Source organism: Onychostoma macrolepis, chromosome 12 (genome assembly GCF_012432095.1).
Source record: "Onychostoma macrolepis isolate SWU-2019 chromosome 12, ASM1243209v1, whole genome shotgun sequence".
Taxonomy (NCBI): Eukaryota; Metazoa; Chordata; class Actinopteri; order Cypriniformes; family Cyprinidae; genus Onychostoma; species Onychostoma macrolepis.
Window position 1 is genome coordinate 4,319,816 of NC_081166.1, and position 23,214 is coordinate 4,343,029.

A 23,214-nucleotide genomic window follows, 5' to 3' on the forward strand; every position below is an offset into this window, starting at 1 on the left:
GTCAGAGGTTAATTGCCTCTAAATGTCAGTAATTAGTCTAATGAAGACCTGCGTTTGGTTCCATGCTGGTGTGCATGTGTGCCAGGATCGAGATGGGCATCTTTAACGCGGCAGCAGGACCGAGTGAGTGAAGGGGCGAGATGACCCCTTTGTCCTTTTGTGCTATGATAAATGGCCGTCTCCTCCTCTGTGCGTTTTGTCAGTTTCGGCGCAGTTGAGTCGATACCTTCACCTTGACAAGGAAACTTTGTGATTTATCAGGGCCGCCGGCCAATCAACAGGCCGGGAGCTCGGAGCCCTTGGAGAGCCCGAGAGCACGCTGTGGTCAAAGTCTCGGGGAGCCGAATGGGGCGACGTTGTCACCGGCGTGATAGACAAATGAGTCTCGTTAGAAGTGGCCAAAAAAGCGAGGAGGGGTCTTGAGACTGGGAGAGGAAAAAAAGCGACAAACAGAAAGCAAAAAAATGCTTGACTTGTACTAATAACAGAACCGGTCCAGAGCGGTCACGGCGGGTTAAAAGACGGAGCACCCTGTCATGCCGCAGGTTTGGAAATTAGCAAATAATGTTCCCGAGCCCTGATAAATGTCTGACGGGCCTCCCTCGCAAATCATTTTTTAACATTTTGATGCATGTCTACAATCCCATCGGAGGAAAGGAAAAGTTTACTGGCCCTCGAATGTGCCGTGACAAATGAAGGCCGGTAAGTGTACGATTTCTGTATGAAGTATAGTTCATTTTCGCCAATTCTGGTAAATGGGTGTCACTGATTAGGACAAATAGTCTGGAAGGGTGATAGCTCCTGCCGTACGTCTCTATTCCTCTCTCTCTTTCTCTCCCTGGCCTCCAGTGGAGCGTTAAGGCCGTGGTCACCAGTGACCATGCCTAAATAGAAAGCAATAGCTTTGATGCAATTAGAGTCCGACGTTGAGCTTTATTTATGGCTGGTGTCATTGTTCGGAATCGTTTGTAAAAGCGCTCAGGAGACCTGCCTCCGTTAAAGTGTCTATTAGAGCCAGAGCGCTCACATACATATATATCTTAATTTATATCTCTCACTTTCTCCTTGTTAGGAGCCAAAGGAGATCATTGCTGCCTCCAAATTTGGGTCATAGAGACAGACGGAAAGTATTTCCACGCACACTCTGTCATTCCAATTTTGTTGATAGGGATGTACCAGCTTATATTTAAGGTACTTTTGAGACAAAAACTTTTGAGTCTCCCAAAAAGGCTCAGCGACAAAGAAAAAAAAGGCAATTCTGACAGCAGCTTAAGGCAAAATTCGAAATCATTTTGTATTGTCTATTAAAGAAAGGTAGATATTAAAAAAATATATTTTTTTATTTTATTTATTTTGTGTACTTTGTGTACTACTATATAAGTACGCGATAAAATTAAAATAAAGCTTTTTAATAACTATCTTTAATATCTATCATTAATATTAAATTAAATTCTGAATACCAGCCCAAATGCCTGTTCCAATAGGACATACACAAAAAATAGAAAAAAAACAAAAAACATTTATAGTTATGTTTTATTTTAATATGTAATATAATAATATTGTATAATTATTATTAAAAATAAAATATGTCCTGGTCCAAATTTGTGGTTCAATAGAAAATACATCAACACAAGAGAAAAAAAAAAAAAACTGCACTCATCAAGCCATTTCATGAGGAATTTAAAGCGAACATCTGGATGGGCTTTTTAAAATAGCCAGATCAGCTAAAGAGAGCATTTGTGAGTTGAGAGCTATTGGCAAAGGGACAAACACAGCCATCCTGCTTTGATTTTTTTTTTCCCTTTTTTTTTTATGGACCCTTCTGACAAGCTGTTCCATGCCAGACCTGATCAATGGATAACCAATACAGGTATCAGATGGCGCAGCGGTGGCCTTGTGTTAACAAAAGACACGATCGTACAAACATACAAGGTTAAAGCTGAAAAAATAACAGAACACACAGTTCTTTGAAGGATACAAAGGGATGCAGACTCAATAAACCACTGCAGTGTTTCCTTTTAAATGAAGATGCTAAGAGCCCGGAGCCGTAAATAGCCCTAACACACACACGCGGTAGATCTGAGTGTTAATGGACGGCTATTGAATAACACATTGTTTTAGGCCCAGTTCTGGCAGCTCATAAACTACCGAGACCCTCTCGCGTGTTTGCGTAACCTTACGGGATGCCGACATCCCATCACAGGCCCTCTTTAATGTCCCCAGGTCTTGGTGGATCTCTGCGGCGTGTTTAATTTCACTGCTGTTTAGCTGTGTCAAAGCGAGAGGCGTTGGAGAGTACCGGAGGACATTAGGAGCCGCTTTCAGAGTCTGAGCAGAGTAATTTGTTTAAAGAGCATTGACCTCTGAGACAGGCGGCTTGTGTTGGCCGTGATGGAGGAGAATTATCGACTCTTAAAGTAGCAAGGCACTCTGACAGGCGATTGCTGCCACATCTGAGCGAACACGAAGGACCTTTTACAACACCTTCAGCACTGACACCATTGCAGGACGATGAAGCTTTCTGGGGGAATCTCTCAAAAAAAAGCCATCACGGACATAAGCACATTTTCCCAAAAAATAATGCAAAAAATAAATAATAAATAAATGATTTATAATATATTCCTTGTATTGTTTATATTCATGATGATTTAAATAGAACACTGTATTACATTAATTTTACTGATATGTAATTGTAAAAAAAAAAACATCCTTAAAATATAATGAATATACACACAAAGGGGTGATTTGCACATATTTTGTGAAATTCACCCTATACTTCATCCAATGCATCATGATGTGTATATATATATGTGTATATATATATAAATAAATAAACCTCCTAAATATGCATTTAAATAAGCAATTTAAGTCACAGTAAATGGTGAAATCACAGCATACATCACTCAACAGATGGTTGCTGTAAGCTAGTAATGATAAAGCCCATATCTGAATGTACTACGCCCCTGCATAAGGAGGACACAGCACTGTATTTAATTGGCCGTGATTTATCAGATGAGAGCGAGGGTGTGTTTGACTCAGAAACAAGAGGGTGGTCAGCATGAAATGGTGTAACGCCCAACAAAAACACTGTTTGTACCTTTTTTCCTTAACGACGTTGTAAAATATCCAGCCTTTACACAATTTAGCAAATATGCACAAATAAAGAGAGAAAGAAAGCTGTAACTAGTGAAGGCTTTTAGCATTTCCAGTTCAAAGAATCTGTTTATGAACTAATTACAGGCATAAACTCTTTTTTTTTTTTTTTTTTAATGTGTTGATCGATAGCACTTACAAGTGTTTAAGAACTGAAAATGGGAGAGAAGAAAAAATATAGAACAAATAAAATAAAGAAAATAATCATAATTGCAACAACTGTTTTTGATATAGTGATATATTTAAGAACTTAATTAATAAATATGAACATTAATAAATATGCTTTGAAGGGGAACTTAATTGACTTGAAATGTCAACCAGTTTGATTAAGCCTTATAACAGCATGGACTGAATCTAGTCTTGTGTGTGTGTGTGTGTGTGTGTGTGTGTGCGCGTTCTGATTTGCCTGTCATTTGTGACCTCAGAGAGGGAGGTGAGGCATTATGGGGATTGGAGTTCAGAAGATGAGAGGGACGGGGCGTGTAGTCTGTGACTTCCCTCCTTTAATTCGAGGGGATAATTAACTAAGTCCTCAAAATATCCGCCAGTAATTATATCTCCTCACTGATGAGCAGGAACAAGGATCAGTGAGGGAAAACAAACAACAAACATCTCATGAAGACAGGGGAAGGTGGGGGTGACAGATGATGGTTTGTCTTCTATAATGGCCTCCAGTAAACTTTGAGTAGGCAATATAATTATACAGTATAAACGTCTGTATATACTGTATATATAAACTATTTTCATAGCACTTAGTGCATAAATTGTTAAGATTTTTCTTCTCACAGATCGAAAGAACGACAACCTTTTTTATTATATGATTTACACACCAAATAAGCATTGAAGTAATTATATATTTGATCATCTCTAAAGAATTTAAAATTGGTTCAAATCTAGAACACAAGACATGACGGTACTTTAGAAGCTTTTCTATTAAAACACACACTCTGCATGTTTAGTAATTGATTGACTAGGCAGCAAAGCAGCTGTTTTGATTTTGGACACAGCCCAAGTTTTACTATGATCGGAAACTATGGTTACCACAGTCAGCTTTTGTTAGGGCTGATGATGCACAGGTTTGTCAAAACATTATAATGTGTGCTGAATTTGACACAGACTCCCTATTTTGTGCTTATTAGCATTAGCACATGTTTGGTCCCTGAGTCTCTGTGGCTTTAACGATGGCAGACATTAATGTCTGAGCAGGTCTGGTATTAGCCGGCCCCGTGTTCTCGGGTTTCATTATCGCAGGGGCTCGTTGGCCTCTGCCCTGCCCCTGCTGTGAGGGTTAAATGTGGGAGGGAGAATCGGCCTGCAGCCTCTGTGGGGCTGAGATGGGGAACAGCTGCCTGGGGGGACCGGGGCCCCTTCCTCACCTCCCTCTCTCTCTCTCTCTCTCTCTCTCTCTCTCTGTGTGTCATTTTCTCTCTCTCCCTCTCTCTCTCGGCCTTGACATTCCTGAGTGTGAGAGTAATTCCTGATGATTATCTCATTGTCCTACTCAATTTGGGATCAGACACACTGCTTCCAGGTCAAACACGGTGTGACCGTGTAACCTCCAGTATCAGCTGTACCGAGGGAGAGATTACTCTCATCAAAGACCACGTAAAAACACAATCGGCCCAAAATCCACACAAAGCACAACCTTGTGAGCTGGTCACACATAGGTACGCACACATGAGTAACCTGGGCGACAAGAAACACTAGTGTTTTTGTGCAAAGTAGAGGACAGGGTGCAGGAGAAAGGGGTCGGGGATGTGTTGTCAGGGTTTGAGATCAACTGGAGTTGGCAGCTGCCCTCAACTCCATTGCCCTGCCTTAGATGGAGGAGATATTGGGTTACAGAGGCATGCATCCCACACCGGATGGGGTTCAGCACTTAAGGATGGAGCCAAAGATGTGAGAGAACCAACTGAAGCTCACCTGTATACACAAATCGGCCCGGTGCACCTTTGCAGAACTGCTTGGACTTGTAGGACAAGGTGACCTCTACGACGCCCGGGATGTGTCTTGGAGGGGTCTGCACTCGGATGGCATGGGGTGTAATGAGCTACAAGAGACAATGGGTAAAGTTGGTTAGGACCATGCAAACTACACAAATTGCTGCATTGATTTGAACAACCGGATTCCAATGAAACCCTTCAAAAATGTATCTGGCCCAAAATTCCTCCATGTTTATTGTTGTTTGAGGGATTTTTGTTTACATAGAGCTTAGAAATAGGGCATTACCAGACAGTGGGCAAACTAGGCTAGGATTGTGCCAGTTCTTGCATAGATTTGAAGGCCTCAGTGGTACATTAACCTGTCAAGGAGAAGCCATTCAAAACCCAACTGCAAACTTTTTTCGTTTTTTTTTTTTTTTTTTCTCCTCGCTTTAGAGTTAACGTCAGCAAACAGACCTTGGATTACACCAAGCCAAGGAAAGGCCAAGGGGCAGGAGTCCTGCTAAAATCACCTCCATATGTCTTTCCTTCACTGTTTTCCTTGCTTTTCCTGGCTCGTTTTTCCCCCTCTGAGATATTTCACCCCTAATTGTTCAATTGTTTTGCAAGACCTCGCGGTTCGGCAAGGAACGCGGCGGAGGCCTCTGTGGACTTAATGTGGGGCTGTTTAGCATGCAGTTTGTTTATCTAACTCCTTATCTGCTCTTGTGATTAAACTAGGAAAAGAAAAATAATAAAATAAAATCGAATAAACAAACGCTGATTGGCTCATTGAGGCTCCAACCGGCAAATATATGCCAGACAGCTTTATCAACTCATAAAGGAACACACTAACCTGAAGTCTTTATTAGCTCCGAACTAATTACAACGCAGCTTCAGCATCCCTTTAGTTCACTCTTATTTATATGTTTATGTGGCGTGAAATGAACAAAAAGTAAATGTAAAGAGACAATAAACGGACGCCAGCATAATTGCATTAAACCCGTAGAAGCTGGGCTTCATAAACTGTGTATAATCACAGTTTTCACGTAATCACTTTTTATAGAATCTAATGAAGTTCATTAGAAGGCTGTTACAGAAACAAATGGCTGGGCAAATATCTCATGCACAATAAAATGGTTTTATGCCAAAGTCTTACCTCACTCCATACTAGCATGGTGCCAAACACGACCTGTAGTCCATCAAAGAAGTTATCGCCAATGATGATGACCGTGGCTCCTCCAGTGGTCCAGCCTTCACTGGGGCTAATGGCCTTTATGCACGGGGTAGCTGCTTATAACAGTACAAAAAGCACAACACTCAGGATCCCGCTTTTGTAGGGACACACGCTAGCCACATGCAGATCATTCTCGCGCTGAGGATAATCAAACCCTAAAGTAAACAAAGCATGAATGATTTGGGCCACGTAAAGACAAAAGGCCTGTGTTGTACATCAACCCTACATCAAATCGTCCATTAAACTGTTCGCTAACACAATGAGAGGGAAAAAGAAAACATCGACTGATGTGCCTACTGCCCATCTAGCAGATAAACCGCCGTAGTACGGATACGCTAGACCAAATGCGGCCGTTACTGATGATTAAGCACTGCGTGCGCTAGGACCGTCGACTTATCTGTCGGGTTTTCACAGATCTGAGATCAGTCAATCAAAAGGTTTTGGAGCAAAGCACGGGCGGAGAGCGCAAAAAAGCAGGGGTTCGATTTGTCATGCACCCGCTAATTGGGTCGAGCCTTTTCATCCACAAACTTCGCCTTTGGTTTAAAAATTTCCAACTTTCTCCTCACTTTCAACCCTTTATCTCCCTGTGTCTCTTATCTTTTGGTAACGAGTACTTTTTGGGGTCTTTAAAATCTGATTTTAGAGAAGATGAGGTGGGATTTGTAGGTTTACGATTGAAATCTCGCTAATGGTGACATACATGTGTTCTTAAATGAGAAAATGAGGCCGTGGCTCTGACCCTGCCTTTGTCGTGAAGTTAGCCAATGGCTCATTAGCATACATTATTGTACTGCCCCCCACCCCACCCCACCCCTGCGGAGTCGAGAGGTGCTATCACAGTTGTAAGCGGTCGGAGGCCCAGGGCGACTCGACCCCCCGTTAACATCTTAGCGCTGCGCGCTTTGATCAGCTTTTCCTCTTCACTGTGTTGACTCTGTTCCGCCACCCCCTCCAAAGCACCTTTTGAATACGAACTCCTGTGCAAAGAGAGCGCGGATACAACAACACGCCGCTAATACTGTCCAACAATTCAACCGCAACAGTAGCCCTTCACCTTGAGCTGTTTTCATTTTATTTTACAGCTTTCCCTGCCCATTCCCTTCATTTCTTTTCCAGGGGAAAAACAATGGCATTGTGCTTTTAGATTTTAAGGTCTCAGGGAGATTATTAATAATGCACAGAAAATGGTTGGCCTCTTTGGAAACCCTCTCAGCTTAGAATCTCTCCCCTCCATTAAAAGTGTCTGACATCATTTTCATCAGCCCACAGACTCTGACATCATTTTTTTATCACCAAAAAATATTCAATACACCACTTATCCCAATACTAATGCTACTGTTTTTTTGTTTTGTTTTTTTTTTTTTTTATAATTTAAGCATATGTATATTATAAATATTTACAATTTATATTAACACAACTATATTTAAAATTATATATTATTTATATAATAGTTTTATAAATAAAAGTACATATTATAAATTCGTATTAATTTAATTATTTTTTAAATAATTTTAAAAGCCCATTGTTGATTAATAGGCTATGTTTGATATATTTAAGGAATAATTTAAAATGGGATGTTGAATTATTGAGAAATACTAAAATCATATCATTATCATAAAATAATCACAAATCATAAAATATGACTATATAAAAATTCTTAAATTATTATTATTTTAAAATCTCTATGATAGTCTAGTCCCTATATATGGCTCGTGGTCCTTTAACGCAAAACTATGAGACTTTTTTGCCAGTTTAATGCTTCACAAGGTGAATAACAGAAGTCGTATCGCTGGTCTGGGACACGTTACATGCCCAAATTTAATACTTAAGGTTAGGGGTTTGTTCATGTACTTCATAAGCTCCACTAATAACGCAATAAATGATATATTTATGACCGTTACATGAGGTAAACCTGCAGGGTTAAGCCCTTATGTGTGCAGGTCTTTCTTTCTCCTGCCTCTTTTCTGTTCTAGCAGCCCTAGTTAATCAACATTAGGTATTGTTGTGTAGAACAGCCCAGACAAGGCAGCTCTCTTTGTTTGCCTTAATGTTGGACTAGTGGAGGTTATATTTACTCATTCCTCTCAGCTCCCAGAGCACCAGAAGCCCTGAGCTCACTCACACACACACACACACTGGGAGCTTGCCCTTAACTAGAGCTGTTGACTTCATGCTAATAAGTTCATACAAATTTTCATTTCTGAGGCTTGGGAATGACATTTGCTTTTCTTAATTGCAGGCAGAGCGTTTGAAAGAGGATCAAGTCTCCAAAGACAGACACGACTCCTCATAGGGACTGACCTTCATCAGCGCAACCAATTATAGCAAATCATTCACCAAAAATTACAGTAAACAAATTTACTTTGTGTAGGTGAGCAGAAGGAAGGGAGTGCGTGCACGTGAGCGTGTCTGCGCATGTGCGAAGTGATAACGGGCTCACGAGAGGGGCAGTCTGGCAGCTGTGGCCTGAGATCACCACGCATTGCCTCGGAATTCGCAACGCTCCCCCCCACCATCCCAGAGAAAGGGCTGCCAGACCTCTCGCCCCTCCGCCGCGGAGCATTTGCATACATTCTGCGTGAATATAGAGAGGGAACATGTGTTGAATGGGAAGCATAAAGGAGTGAATTACACAGCCTGTGTTCGTCAGCTAATGATATACGTGCGAAATGCACTCAAGCGGATGATGGAAATTGGAGAAAGCAGACATGGTCTATGGCGGCCCGGAGAGGCCAAGTTCAACACTCCACTAGGAAGTGACGGGCAGGAACGTGTTTTAGCATGGGAGAACAATTTAGCAGGGGATTTAGTTTGGTATATGTTCGAAATAGAAACATTACATGGACTATTCCACAACGCTTTTACAAAATTTTTAGTTCGAACCAATAATATCATTATATTAATATATTATATTAAATAATATATTTATTAAATATCAAATATAATAGGGTATTTATATAATAAATGTATATTTTATATTCATGTTAATACAAGGATAAACATAATATAATATATTATTTATCACATTTGAACATGTTACAAATATTATTTATTTAAAATTTAATAAATATGATATTAAAATGTTGTGGTATTAAATCATATATTCTTTAGCATTTAAAATTGTAACTATATTATTTAATATTTAACATAATAATTAAAATATGATTAATTGCTGCAACAAATACTGCATTTTTACACAAACATAATTGTAAAAAAAAATGCAAAATAACCATTTATTTCTAAGATAATAATTGGATGCCACTCACAAGCAACATGAAGAAATCATGCGATTACAAATTTATATATAAAATATTTATAATTTTTGATGATCACCATTTCACTTACTATTTATAAAAAATAGTATGCAGTACACATGCACATGTTATTGAGACTATAAATCAATAAAATGTGGTAAAGTTCATAAGAGAATAAAAACGAATACTAAAATATAAAAATAGCATAGCAAGAAGGAATCTGCATGCATGGATTTATAAATGTATTGACTAATTTTGTGGGAGTTCTTTGCGCTCAGAGAAATCACTGGCTTTGTTTCGACGGGCTTCATCTGGCTGAAGTGGATGGTCAACAAGCAAGATTGTGTGTGTGTGTTTTCCCGTGTGTATTGTTTACAGAACACCACGGCGTCTTGGTGTGAAGCTTTAATCAGACTTGAGTCGTCTTCCATGGCAACATGGCGGCCGGCGTGTTTGTCACCTTCTTCGCTGCACTCCCCAATATTGAGGCACTCTAACAGGTCCCATCCTGCCTGCTGCAACCTTCCTTTGTTCCAGCGCGTAAAATGTCTTGTAATTGTGCAGGGGATGTCCAGATGGCAGGCTGATCCCGGCGCTGATGGGATTAGAGCTCTTACCTCACGTCGGCCCATCTGTCCTCTCTAACTGGCTACGGCCTCACAGACGCCGACCGCTCGTCTTTATTGCATAAACCTAACAACATTACCGCCACTTGGTATGCAAATCAACCCGGAGCTGTAGGCCCAGACCGGAGGGGGTGCGTGCGCCGCAAGAGAGACTTTCTTTTGCTCACACTAAATGTCTTCCTCCTTTTTCTGTCTTGCACATCGCTATATTCGCAGAACCAACGCTAGGCGGTTTCCAAATCTGGGAATATGTGCTTTTGGACAAGGGAGGGGGCTGTCGATTGTGTATGTTGTGTCTGGCTATGTGCAGATGGGGCCGTTTTGGATGCGAGTGCGTGCGCGCACGTTCGTGCCTGTGTGAATTCGTACATATGTTTCTGCGTGGCGTATCTAAATGGCGCTAATGCAAAAGAAACCCTCCTATAGTGTGCACTCGCCTCTTTCTCCTCCCCCAGGTTTCGTTCTCCAGCTGTAAATAATGAAAGGGGCTCATGTGCTCAGAGAGCACGGCAACGGTGAGGGTCCGCTGGGCCACGCGAGAGGGAATTACTTTAAGTTGAAGATCAGAAGGCAGAGTAAATTCACTGTCCGGGAAAATTCGCCTGAATTAGATGATTAGATAAAAGTGTGAGAGGAAAGGAGAAACGGTAGGACCTCCCCGTGGCTGCTTTTGAGCTCTCTCGGCTTGCATTTATCACTTTCAAGAATGTGTTTCTAATCTAAACCACTCAGTATCTGCGGCGCAGGCCCGGGCTTGACCGTAAATATGGACGAATTTATATTTTACGACTATATATCCTGTACATGTGTGCACTTCTAGACAAGAATGGAAAGAGATGACAGGTTGAACCTTTCTCGAGTTTCCTTCTCGGCCGAATGATAAGTTTTAAATGTTCTCCCGAGTTTAAAGAAGTGATTAAACGCCAAGTTCGGTAACTGTCAGATGCTAGGAAACCCTTTCTTTCTGCTTTAACGGCCCCCCGGTTGCCCTTAAAGGGCCAGATATTAGATAGGTAGCTGCAATATTCACTACGGCCCAAATTTGCCATCAGGGGCGGGTGAAACAGCAGGTAACTAAGTGGTGAGAGCACGTGTCTGCGAGGCCAGTGGGTGTTTAAGGAGGAGGTGAGCTTTTAAAACAGTCGGAAATTTAAAAGAGTTGTCAGGAATATCGCCACCACTTGTTACAGTGCTGTCAGAATTCACCGCGAGTGGGAACGGATTCATTCTGTGAATATCGTATGCGAGGCCTAGCGATAGAAAGTTTTGATGGAAACGATAAAATCACAAATTATAAACCATCTTTTCCCAACCACAATAAAACCACTGAAATCCGAACTATACGATGGTTGTAAACACAGTAAATGGAAGCTTAGAAAAAGATTTACAATAAAAAGGGCTCTGCAACCCGGGCTTTGATGAAGGATAGCCTCAGCAGTGTTTGGGTTGGGCTGTGTTTTTTTCTTTCTTTCTCCCTCTCGGTCTCACGGGACTCAGGCAGACGAGGGGAGAGGCCTCAACCTTCTTAATTGCTCTCCTAATTAAAGGCGGTTGCTAAGGAAAACACACCTACTATCAAGCGACTACAGCGGAGAGACAAACAATACGTCAGCATACCAAACGCTCGAGTGCTCAGGGCACAAACGTTCAATTACGCTACTTCTGTACTGCGTTTCACCGACATTAATGCGAGAAGCCGAGAAATAGAAAACAAATATTTTTGCTGGGTTTTTTGTCTCACACGAGCAGGGATTTGATGCGATTTCTCTTGCATCATTAAATATTACTGGCGCTTTGGTTGATATGGTAATTACGGACTGATTAAGACAAAGAAAATACTAATGTTATGTTTTTAAATGAGCAGAGATTATGTTCTGTTTTAAAGCTTAGCACAGAGATTTGAGTACTGAAGTAGAGCGATCAAAACCAGCTCAGTCTAACAAAGCAGCAAAATCTGAATTTTACCATCCAGTGACTTGCTTTATACCTCCAAGAAGCAAAAAACACATTGTATAAAAATACAGTGTTAATTAAAACCAAGCCTGGATGAAATTTGGAGGAATATTCATGGTAAAATGTATTAAACGTAGCAACCTGAAAGTATATTCAAATGAACCAAAATATTTTATATTAATGTGTTTATTAAATAGTTTGCATGCGCTGATTTGCTGTCTGTGCCTATATGATAAAAAAACACATCACACTTGATTTAAAGATACAATCTTCAGAATTGCCTAAAATTTAAGAGGATTTAAAAAACGTGGCCCAAAATCATTCATAAAAATAGCAAAAACTGTAAAGATTCAATCAATAATAATATTAACAATATAAATAGTGATTTAATCAAGTAGCAATATCAAAAATCTAAACTAAAAAGTTCTAAGAGTACTACTCAGTGGACAGAGAAAGCATGAATATTCTCTAAAAGATGAACTAGCCATGTTTCCTCTAAAGCTTCACTACTATGTTTTGTGGATGAGCGAGAAAAGGCGGATGTGGATGACTAAAAGAATGTGAGAATGTGAGAAAAAGGGAAAAGGGAAAGGCAGGAATACAGAAGGAGAAAGTGAGAAAAGCTTGGCAAATAATAGTGTTATGGGAAATGTGCCTACCATGCTCCAGATAAGGAGTGGCCGTACCTTCTGAGGGGTCAAGGCGGCGGGCTCTTCTGCCGTGTTTTGAGTTGTTGTGGACAAACATGTTGTCCGACACGGCCAACACGTGACCGTCCACATTAACCGTTGTCGATACAACGACCTGTGAATAAAACGTAAAGATTGTTTGAAGGCATGTTCAATCTCTGCATTGGGCCTTGTGTGAAGAAGTTCATAGAAAAGTACAACTTCACATTACTCCTATGAAAATTTTTTGACTTGGTATGAATCCGGTAACACTTTACTTAAAGCCTTTATATATAATGTATTATAAAAGTATTTTAATACATTAATTATGCCTTGTAATGCACCTTATAATGCATTGAATGGTCTCATGAATCATTTTAACCACAGTTACAGTATAAAACATTACAATACTTATCTATTCATTGAACATACCTTTAGAAAGTACTGAACACGACAAACAACCAATTTCAAATTTAACCAGAAATCTACAAATATCATAAAGCATTTTAAATTGACATAAGGCTTTAAGTAAAGTGCTATCAATAGGTCTTTAAAAAATGTCATTGTTCACCATCTAAATGATATCTAAAAACTGACAAATAACATTCTTCAAATAATAAAAGATAACATTTCTGTATAGTTTTAATTTGGTGTGAAAGTGTTTTATTTTTTTTTATTATTTAACTAAATTAATTGTTCAACATCCAACAATTAAAAATACATAGATAAATTGCATTAAACTCCTTTATTTTTTTAATTAAGATATCACAGATGATAGCTGTATTACACAATTTGAGGTCAGAAATCCATTATTTCACATTAAAATCATGTCGCACATGTTTTTCTCGCCGAAAGTATGAACTTGATATAAACAAACTCTACTTAGACTTAGAATAGACTTCATTCAACTAAATGAATCATTTGGCATCCAAAAAATATCAGGCCTGTTTTTGACCAGAGGCCTTTCTGAGTACTTAAAGGCCAGAGAAACAAGAAGGACACTTCTGAGGGCGTCTGCTGGTCTTTATCAGAAACCGAGGCTCTTTTTTCAGCTCCCTCTTTGTTGTGGGTCTTATTTGCGAGAAAACGAACACAAAAAGCCTTTTTGGCCTGTGGTGTCGACTCAACATGAGAGCAGGTCTCAGTACAGTTAACGGATGAACCCGGCGCGCCTCTGATCAGTAGGGTCCTTTGGACACGGACGCACACGCGCCACACATACCGCGTTTGCGGCTTTGTTTATTTGACTTCTCTCCTCCATACCAGCGAGGCTTTATTTTGAATGCTGACAACCGTGCGACCACTCCACACCTTCGAAACAATAACCGCAAACACATTTGCCTCGCTAAGCGTTGGAGCTTGAACCTGTGCCATTGTTTATTTTCCAAGCCAAGCAGGAGGGAGCGAAACAAGGGAAAAGTTGCTCGCTTTTGCAGTCTTACTAGGTTTGGTGGAACTACTCCCCGCGGGCTTCACATTATTAAAACAATAAGTTATATCACTATAATCCGAAAAAAGAGTCTGTTTTCACACCTTAAGCAACGAAAGATGACTCGCGCGGTTCAATACGCTTCGTGTAAGCTGGCAAGCCGTCTGACTGCTAATGACCCAGCCTGAATTCGAACAGCCTATACTGTTAGCTACGGCTCAAATCTGCTTAGAAACTTCCAAGTAAACATGTTCGCTTTAAATAATCAGATTAAATCGCACACGCATTCGATGTGTTTCCAAACAGGTCTTGAAATTATAAAGGAAGACCCATTATAAAACACTTTGTACTTTTCCAAAAATGGATTACACTAATTCTGGGTGTCAAACACTAAATCAAATTCGCTTAATGAAGGTGAAAAATGTTTAACATTGTCTTATTCTGGTCCTCGGTCGCAATAGGTCGTCGTATTTTTTTTCTCCAAACGAAGCAGCATGCAGGAATCGACTCTATATAAAGCACATTTAATTTCTCATTTGAAGAATATAATTAACCTTTGTAAGAAGGAGAGCCTCTTTTTTCCTATTTAAAGGAGACACTTGGGCGGTTACATGAGTGCGCGTGTTAGATAAAGGACGAGAGGCTTGTCTGAGAAGAACTAGCCAAGCCCTTGTCAATCAAAGAGAGGCCTCCATTTTGAAGCACTGTGGCTTTTTTTTTTTCACAAAAGGCTACAATTAGTGTTTAATCTGCCACTTAAGGTGAACAGAAATAAGTGGAGAGTCTCTCATCTGCTCCATCATCCATTAGCAGCCACTCAAACGCAGCCTCCGGCCCACAGATCGCTAGCTCGCCCCATTACATTGATCTATAGATTTATTGATTAGCTGTTTTATCTTATTAGTCACAGCCTGAGTAAGGGCTGTGATGGAGAAGGGTGGCAAATCCTCAAAAGAAAAAGAGAATTTGAGAAGAGCCCCTCTGGTAGCAGATGAGGGAGTTTTCTTTGTTTTTGTTGATCTGTTTACTAAAGAGGGCTGCCCATACAGTTGCATTGAGAGAATGAGGCTCGTTTAGCATCTGAATGAGGAGAGGGGTTGGAGGGGTGGGCTGCGGTGTTGTAGGGGGTCCGAGGTGGTTACAATCTGGAATATTCCCTCTGTCGCATTCTCAGTCAAGAGTCACAATAAGGATGATACTTGAGGCCTATTTACAACAAATAAGATGCAATTAATGTTCACAAACTACTTTTTGCATTGCTGAATTGATTGAGAAGGATAACATTTGGATATTGAAATTAATTATTTAGATATTGAAATTAATTATTTGGATATTGAAAATAATAAATTATTGAAATTAATTATTTATTAACTGACAAAAAAATCTGAATAAAAAATACAAATAACAGTTTAAAATGAATTATAAATAATGAAATGTAAAATAATTTTAAAACTACATATAAAATTTGAATTAAAAGAAAAATATAGATACAGTTTGTATTGTTTGGATACTGAAATCAATTATTCAGCATCAAAACAATTTAAACAAATCTGGGAAAAAATAAATTATAATAATTAATAATTATAAATAAAATATAAATAATAAATAAAACAAATTATTAGATAAATAATATTAATCGTTGAACAAAATATAAACAATTATTTTAAATATAATGTCGCCTTGGAATTAAAAGGTTCTATCTGACATTTGTGTCAATTTAGTTATTCACATACTCTTATTCTGTGACAACTTATTTACATTATGTGATTTTTATTATTATTTTTATTTTTTTAAGTTTTGTACATTTTAGGACTTTTATTTAGAAAACAAAAAGGTTCTATCTACAAAGTCGAACTCTAACTTGGTTCTATAATGTTCTATCTGTGAATCAGCCAATCAGCACTTCGAATGCAAGCAAGAGGACCAATCAGGATCAACTTTGTTTGTCACGTCGTAAAAGCAGGAAAGATTAAACAAATCTGCTCAAATTGTAAAATCGTAAAATCATCTGCTCAAATTGAACCCTTCTAAGTTTCAAAAGGTAAGGAAGTATGCTTATTTTATTATTTATTTTATTTTATTTTTTTAGTTGTTCTTAAAATATCAGGAGAGTTTGCTATTGCAGCAATTAGAGACCTATCCGTGCTGGCAGTCTGGGTCGCTAAAGACCTGAATATGTAATGATTGGTCAAATATCCATGCAGTTTAAAGTCTTAAAATGTCTTAAATTTTACAACATTAAGCCTTAAATATCAAATAGTCAACAATTTAAATGACTTAATTACAACAATAATTACAACAATAAACATCAGCATGTTATCTCAGCCATACTGATTTAAAGAGAATACCATTGATTTTCCCTGTCCCGCTTTTTGTGGAATAAAGTCCTGGTCAGATGGATGTACCACTATAATCCTAGCTAAAATTAACATTAGCACTGAACAAAATATTTAGTATTGCCTTTTGTGCCTAACTTAACCAAGTAAAAAATTATTTGTTCTAAAATATGGAATAAATGTGATAAAGCATTAAATTTACCTTTCTCATTGACACATTGTTACAACAATAATTTTATTTTAAAACAAATTATAAAAAAAACCTATTTGTATTTCTTGAAAATTGTTGCTTCAATTAATGTTTTGCAAGATAGAACCTTATAATTCCAAGCGGAAAATGTCTTTTTAGAATTAGAAGGTTCTATCTGCATTTGACCTGTTCCAAAAATCCCCATTTAAAAATTTGAGATGATTTTGATATTGTACATTTTTTTTTATAATACATCTAGGGTGTAATTTTCATGTAGGAAAGAGACTTGTTCCCCATATAATTTTTGCTATATGTAATGCAAAAACTTTGAAGCTCAAAATCTCAAAACCACTCAGAATGCAGATAGAACCTTATAATTCCAAGGTGACGAAATATATACTTTGGAATAGGAAGAAAAACTATGTGACTATAAAACCCCAAAACTAATGGCAGTTACTTTTTATTTAATTAGGTTCAGAAGCCTTTTTTGCATTAAATACAATTGTGAATGTCTGTCCTAGCCAAAAAAGACATGGTGTGAATAGGCCTCTAGATGTATACTTCTCTCAGGAAAAATAGAGGAAAAGACAGGATGACAAGAAAAAAAGAAAAAAAAAGAAAAAAAAAGAAAATGGAATGGCAAATGGGGGAAGACAGAGACCCCAAAAGCATGACCTTGCCATGAGATCATGGAGAAAGGAACATGAGTGAAATTTATTCTGGAGGTGGCATTTAGCTTAGCAGAGCAGAGTTTAAGGGTTAGCGCTGGAGGAGAGGTGTCTTGTTAATGGACTGTGCTCACAGACTGACAGGAATCACAGCTTTGGGTCATTTGTCTCACAGGCTGCTTTTGGTTGGAATTGTCTGCTGATTATGATTTCAAAAAAGTGATGCTGTCATAAGCTCTCCCCGCAGGGTTGCTGAAATTATTTTGAGTAAAAACACCAGAATGTGGAGTGTGGAAGGGAATGTTTTCATTGTGAAGGGTGATGTTTCCTTGAAGGAAGTTTTGAGGAGATAAGAACAGATTCCACAGGCAACGACTGATGGAGAAGAGAGAAGTCAGAATGAATAAATGAACAGAAATGAGTACTCTTTGAAGATACAGTGACATTAGTATGGCTCTCCATGCACACACACATACACACACACCTAAACCAGCTGCAGAGGCAGAGAAGTGTAAATAGGTTGAAAACCCAGACATGCTGTTACAGCGAGAGAAAGAGAGGTCCAGTGACTTTATTGTGGGGAGGCACATCCGCGGTGACGGATGTTTCTTTTACTCGGCGTGCAGACAGAAAGGACACTTCCTCTCACGCCGGCTCTGACCTTCTGCTCTGGAAGCATGGATCAATATCAGTGAAGACACTTGACGTTCCAAAGCATGAAAAATGAAAGTTGTGCAAACGGCTGCACCACTGCTGCCCGCTCGACAATACATCTATATAACCACAAGTATATAAACACACATCCTTGCAGAACTGGGTTAAGCGGAGATGTCACACACACACACACACACACATAATGAAGTCCAAGGCTGCGGCCTTTCTGTGTACTGTATCTAATAATGCCTTCTATGATTGAATGGTAACATAGAAATAGAGGTATATAAATGAATAAAAGTAGTGTAGATATATATAGCATAGATACATTTGTGCAGTATAGACCTTTACATAAGAAAATATGTATAGCTAGATAGATAGATAGATACTGAGGGTTTATTTTTATGTGCATAACATTTGGAATGTGCTTCAGCAGAATTGCAGAATCGAAGCATCTCTGGAGGAGACAGTTTTGGCCTTCGACCGGGTCCAGGCAGCCTGTTTAAATATATCCACAAAGTGATACACCATACAGCTACCCCAGCAAGCGGCCTGTTTTTCACATTAGAATGTGTGTGTGCAGAGAAAAAGAAAACATTACCTGGAATCTGCGCATGTCCCGTGGGTTTCCTGCATTCTTCAGGCAGTTCTGATTACACTTGAGGAAGAATTTCAAAAAGAATCTGCAAGAGAAGACAAAGAGAGGGAAAACTCCACATTAGACAATCAATCCAGCACAAAACCGGGAGAAAACTGGCACGGAACAAATCAATAGCACAAAATACAACTGTAGACTTCATAGCAGAGCGAGTCCAGGATGTCCACACACAACACGACCAGCACAAAAGCGCGATCAAACCGACAGCTGGATTCACCTTGTTTCTAGATAATTCCCCTCAGAGTAATGATCATTAGTGTTTTGTTCCTCACCCTCCCACGACCTCCCTGTCTCTCTGTTTATCTGTTTTTCAGTCTGTCCGTGTGGCTGACGCATCCAAATCCCACAGTTCCCCACAGAACCCATCTGCCCGTCACTGACAGGAAGTCAGTTAATATTCCGCCCCCCTCTTTCCTCCCCTGTTCTACCCTGTAATTAAGGCTTAACGTGCTCAATGGGGAGGTAAACCAGCACACCTGAGCCCTGCTCATCACAGACGAGGACCGGCGAACGGGGTAGGAGACCTAACGAGGTGAGAGCGGCCCGCAAACTTACAGTCCTGTTAGACAATTAGACACACCCTGCCACCGGGACAACAGCACCCGGTAATTATTGCGCAAATTACTAACTGCATAATCTGTTCGGCAAATGTCATATGCGCGCGAGAGTCAAAGAAGGTCCCATCGGACAGGCCCTCGCATACGTGCACCTCAAGAACTAAAACCTGGTGTTTTTAAGAGGTAAAGAGACACTTCAAGAGTCCTTCAAGAGAAGGAAGACGGATAAGAGGGCTTACGGGAAGAGGAAGTTGAAGGCTCGTACAGCTGGTGCCACACTCCTCGTATCACAGGAAGTGGTTCGTTTAAGAGGAAGACCACTTGTAGAAAAAAATATGGGAGAAATTGCAATGGAAGTCAGAAGAGCTGACTGAGTTTTTGATAAATTGGTTTTTAAAGTCATTTGTTTGCAGCTAGAGAGTGAGAAAAAACATGGATGGATGGATGGATGGCTGGACAAAACCATATAACTATAGATAGATGGATGGATGGATGGATGGATAGATAGGTAGGTAGACAGATGATTAAACAATTTTTATAACTGATTTTACATAATATACACACATGCAATTTTGACACACAATTTTGGAAATTTCTGTCTGACCTATTGGAAAATCGCCAATATGGTTGCAGAGTGAGCTGACTTTTCCTAAAAGGGGCTGTGGTTCGTCCAGAAATATCCAGCAGGTGGGAAATTTGTCTTTGTATATGGATGTCCATGTCCACCAATATTTACCTCAGCGTTTCAACCCTTGAGAGGCCGAATGTATGGTGTAAAGGTCCCTCGTTCTCTCGCTTGTGTTCACGCTACGGTGTCATGCATTGCAGATTGTGTTCAGTGTTGAGTTAACACATGTATTTCACTAGGTAAACAGTGTGTGTATGCAAGATGAAGTCTCTCATTCGGACTCTCCGATGGGACCGCAAGCCGAGCAATATATCACTGTGTGAAATGACATCTGCAACCCTGAACACCCCTCCACTTCCAATTCTCATTTATATACAGTCACCCTTTCCTCCCGACAGAGAGGGAATGTTTAGGATTGAGACAGATTGAGGAAAAGTAGGAGAAAGGCGAAGCAAGGGCCCCGAAGGTGGCCTTGGTAGTTTCAGAAAATTTTTAGTGACCGGCGTCAATAAAAAGTGAATTTCAGCATCGCTGGGGTGGGAGTAAAGAAAGATGGCAGTCATAAAGGCCAGAAGAGGCCAAAAACGCGTGTGCTGTCATTAAAGCATTAGCTTTAATTGTGTACAGTGTGTGTATGGTAGTTGTTGGACAGGCCATTATCAGAATGAGTATTACGAGCTGTAATTCGCGGCCCCTGTCTTTATTTCCCCATAGAGCTGTAATGTTTCACAGCAGGTATCGGAGTAAATCAAGCCTGAAATATAGCCTTTATTTACCTCTCTCACTCTCTATCTCTCTCTCACTTGTTTTTTTTTTTTTTTTCCTCACTCTATAGCCGTAAACAAATGGCTTCACACACATGTACACAGGTGGACACACTTGCGCTAACTCAAAGATTATTGCAAAGCACCCATTCAGAGGTTTGAAAGTGAGATGGACCGCATCAATTTCAATAGATACAGCAAAAACATGAAGAACCCTAGAGGTGCATAAAACCCGGAACGCATTTCAAGTACATTTACAGTGCGAGCTGTGGCACAAAAATAAAAATACATGTATATCTATTTTGTGGTGGTCATGTGAACAGCGCAGGTTTTAGTCAATCTCCAACAATTCTATTGTAAATGACATAAAAAAAAAAATGAAATCACCTATTATAGCCAAACATGTTTACAATTAATGTCAAAGAAAATCACTAAATTAGATTAATTATAAACGAAATTGCAGGGTATTATCACCAACAGGCAAATGTATAAAAGCGTTCAAAAACACACACACTCTCATTAAGACCGCGTTCAGCGGTTGCGCGCGTTCGCTTGGGGTCTGTTTACCTCCGAGTTTGATTAAGTGAATTTCCGCAGCTTTCCGAACACAATGATATTCAGCTGCTGTCCACAACAGCACCGTAATTTCGTCTGAATTAGAGCAGTTTCACTTCTGCATGGGGATTGAGTAAATTAGTCCTTTGTGAAAAGGCAAGCAATTACGGCCACACGGTTCTCTCTCCCTTTTGCTCTCTCTAAATGGCTCCAGAACTTTGCGGCGATGTTCGCGACCGTCGGAAATAAAGAAGGCAGTTAAATAGTCATTTAATGGAATATCAAGGAGAACACAGCATTAGATGCTGGCAACGGAGAGCAAGGAAGGGAAGAAAAAATGAACTGCAATTATGTTTGATTAAAGCTATCCTTCTCAATAATCAGCATTTGTGACAGGACACAGGACTCTGGTGGCCTATGGATGCCATGGAGATGTTGAGCAATATTAAGGCCAATAAAGGGATATTAGCATAGCTAATTATGGAAGAGCTGTAGCAGCGAAAGGGGGCCTCTGTGTATTGTAACGCGCAAAATAATTGGCCGAGGCAGTTATCAATTACACAAGACACGAATTTGGTTTGTCAGAGGGAAAAAAAAGCAAAGCAGACGTGTTTAATTTCACATCAGAGACCCTTCTTCCCTCGCTTTTGTTCTTCACCGGAGGCGTTCGACTTCTAGCTTCCACTGCAACTTGTCGACAAATCTGTGATAAAATGATCTGGCCGGCCGGCGCGGAGTAATTAATACAACCTGTCCTTCACCGCTCTTTCTGACCAGAGGGGCCGAATCCTTATGATGGTGGTGGACGAGCGCATGAGAGAGAGAGAGAGAAAGAGAAAGAAGACGGGGGGCTTGTCGTTTGAAAGGACTTTGGCTTCACAGGCTGAGGTAATTGAGAGGAAAAAAGGGGTACGTTTCAAGCACATCAGCTCAATAACAGCCCTTAGCTCTTATCTTAACCCAAACCATCATTGGATCGTTTTCCTGCCCTCATTCAAAGGAGAAGCCCCCCTCCCGTCCTCTCCTTCACACTAATCCCACTTCATTCAGCACAAAAGACGCAAAAACAAATAAATGCAGGGGCGATGCTGTCCCGTAACCCCCATCATAATTGCCGATAAGGTTGCTCTTCATCAACGAAAACTGTAGCAGGTTAACTACAGATGACAGCTATGACAAAAATGAACAATTTGAAAATCAGAGGAAAGTATTATTGCACTTTCATAGCTCAGATTTTAAGTATCAATTTTGTCTCAAAGGTTTCTCTTAAAATTACTGACAAAATAAAGAGTAAATTGTTCAATTAAAATAAGAGTATCGATCTTATAATAAAAAAGCTTGCACACTGTAAATGATTTTCTAAAATTGTAATTAAAACAAAGATTATTGGAGTACATTTCACAAGTGTGCTACTTGCCATTTCTTTGTAATTATTTGGGAAATGTACAAACACATTCTGAGTGTTTCTACATCAAATACTTTGAAACAATTTTCACTCGGAAATTGCTAGTAAATTTCACAAATAATTACAAAATAACGGCAAGTAATACATTCAATTAAACATCACATTTTGAAGTAGAAAGACTTAGTAAAACTGTATTTGGAAACAAACAGTATTTTCCTGTAAATAATAATAATAATAATCTGTTTTATTTACATCTCGCTCTCTCTCATATATATACTCTATATATAGCTACAAGTATTTTTGCTCCATTTAACATCATTGCCGTCTAGAAGTATCTGAGATATTAAAAAGACCTTAATTTCTTTCTTGTAGGACAAAATTAAAATCTAGAAAGCTTTAATACCACACAAACACAATAAGCTCCTTTATGTTGAAATATTTGTCAGTTCTATAAATGATCGTATTGTGTTTGTTTTGTTGTCTAATGTTGTCGTATTTAGACAAAAGATTGGAAAAAACCTGCAAGTGCTTTTCTTCCTGTCGTCCCAAGACAG

General features: G+C 39.4%; 1 protein-coding gene across 26 annotated transcripts in view; it reads right to left on the reverse strand.

Moving 5' to 3' along the window:
- Window positions 1-23,214, reverse strand: part of ebf3a (EBF transcription factor 3a) — a 109,610-nt gene that overhangs the window by 20,283 nt on the left and 66,113 nt on the right. For 12 of the 26 annotated variants that reach the window (XM_058792916.1, XM_058792918.1, XM_058792927.1 and 9 more), the window contains 4 exons: window positions 18,695-18,776; window positions 12,808-12,952; window positions 6,235-6,368; window positions 5,077-5,203 (listed from right to left, as the gene is read on the reverse strand). In XM_058792916.1, the coding sequence (XP_058648899.1) occupies window positions 5,077-5,203; window positions 6,235-6,368; window positions 12,808-12,952; window positions 18,695-18,776 (488 nt within the window). The remainder of the gene's footprint in view (window positions 1-5,076; window positions 5,204-6,234; window positions 6,369-12,807; window positions 12,953-18,694; window positions 18,777-23,214) is intronic. The other 14 variants (XM_058792919.1, XM_058792924.1, XM_058792908.1 and 11 more) reach the window with 3 other exon arrangements.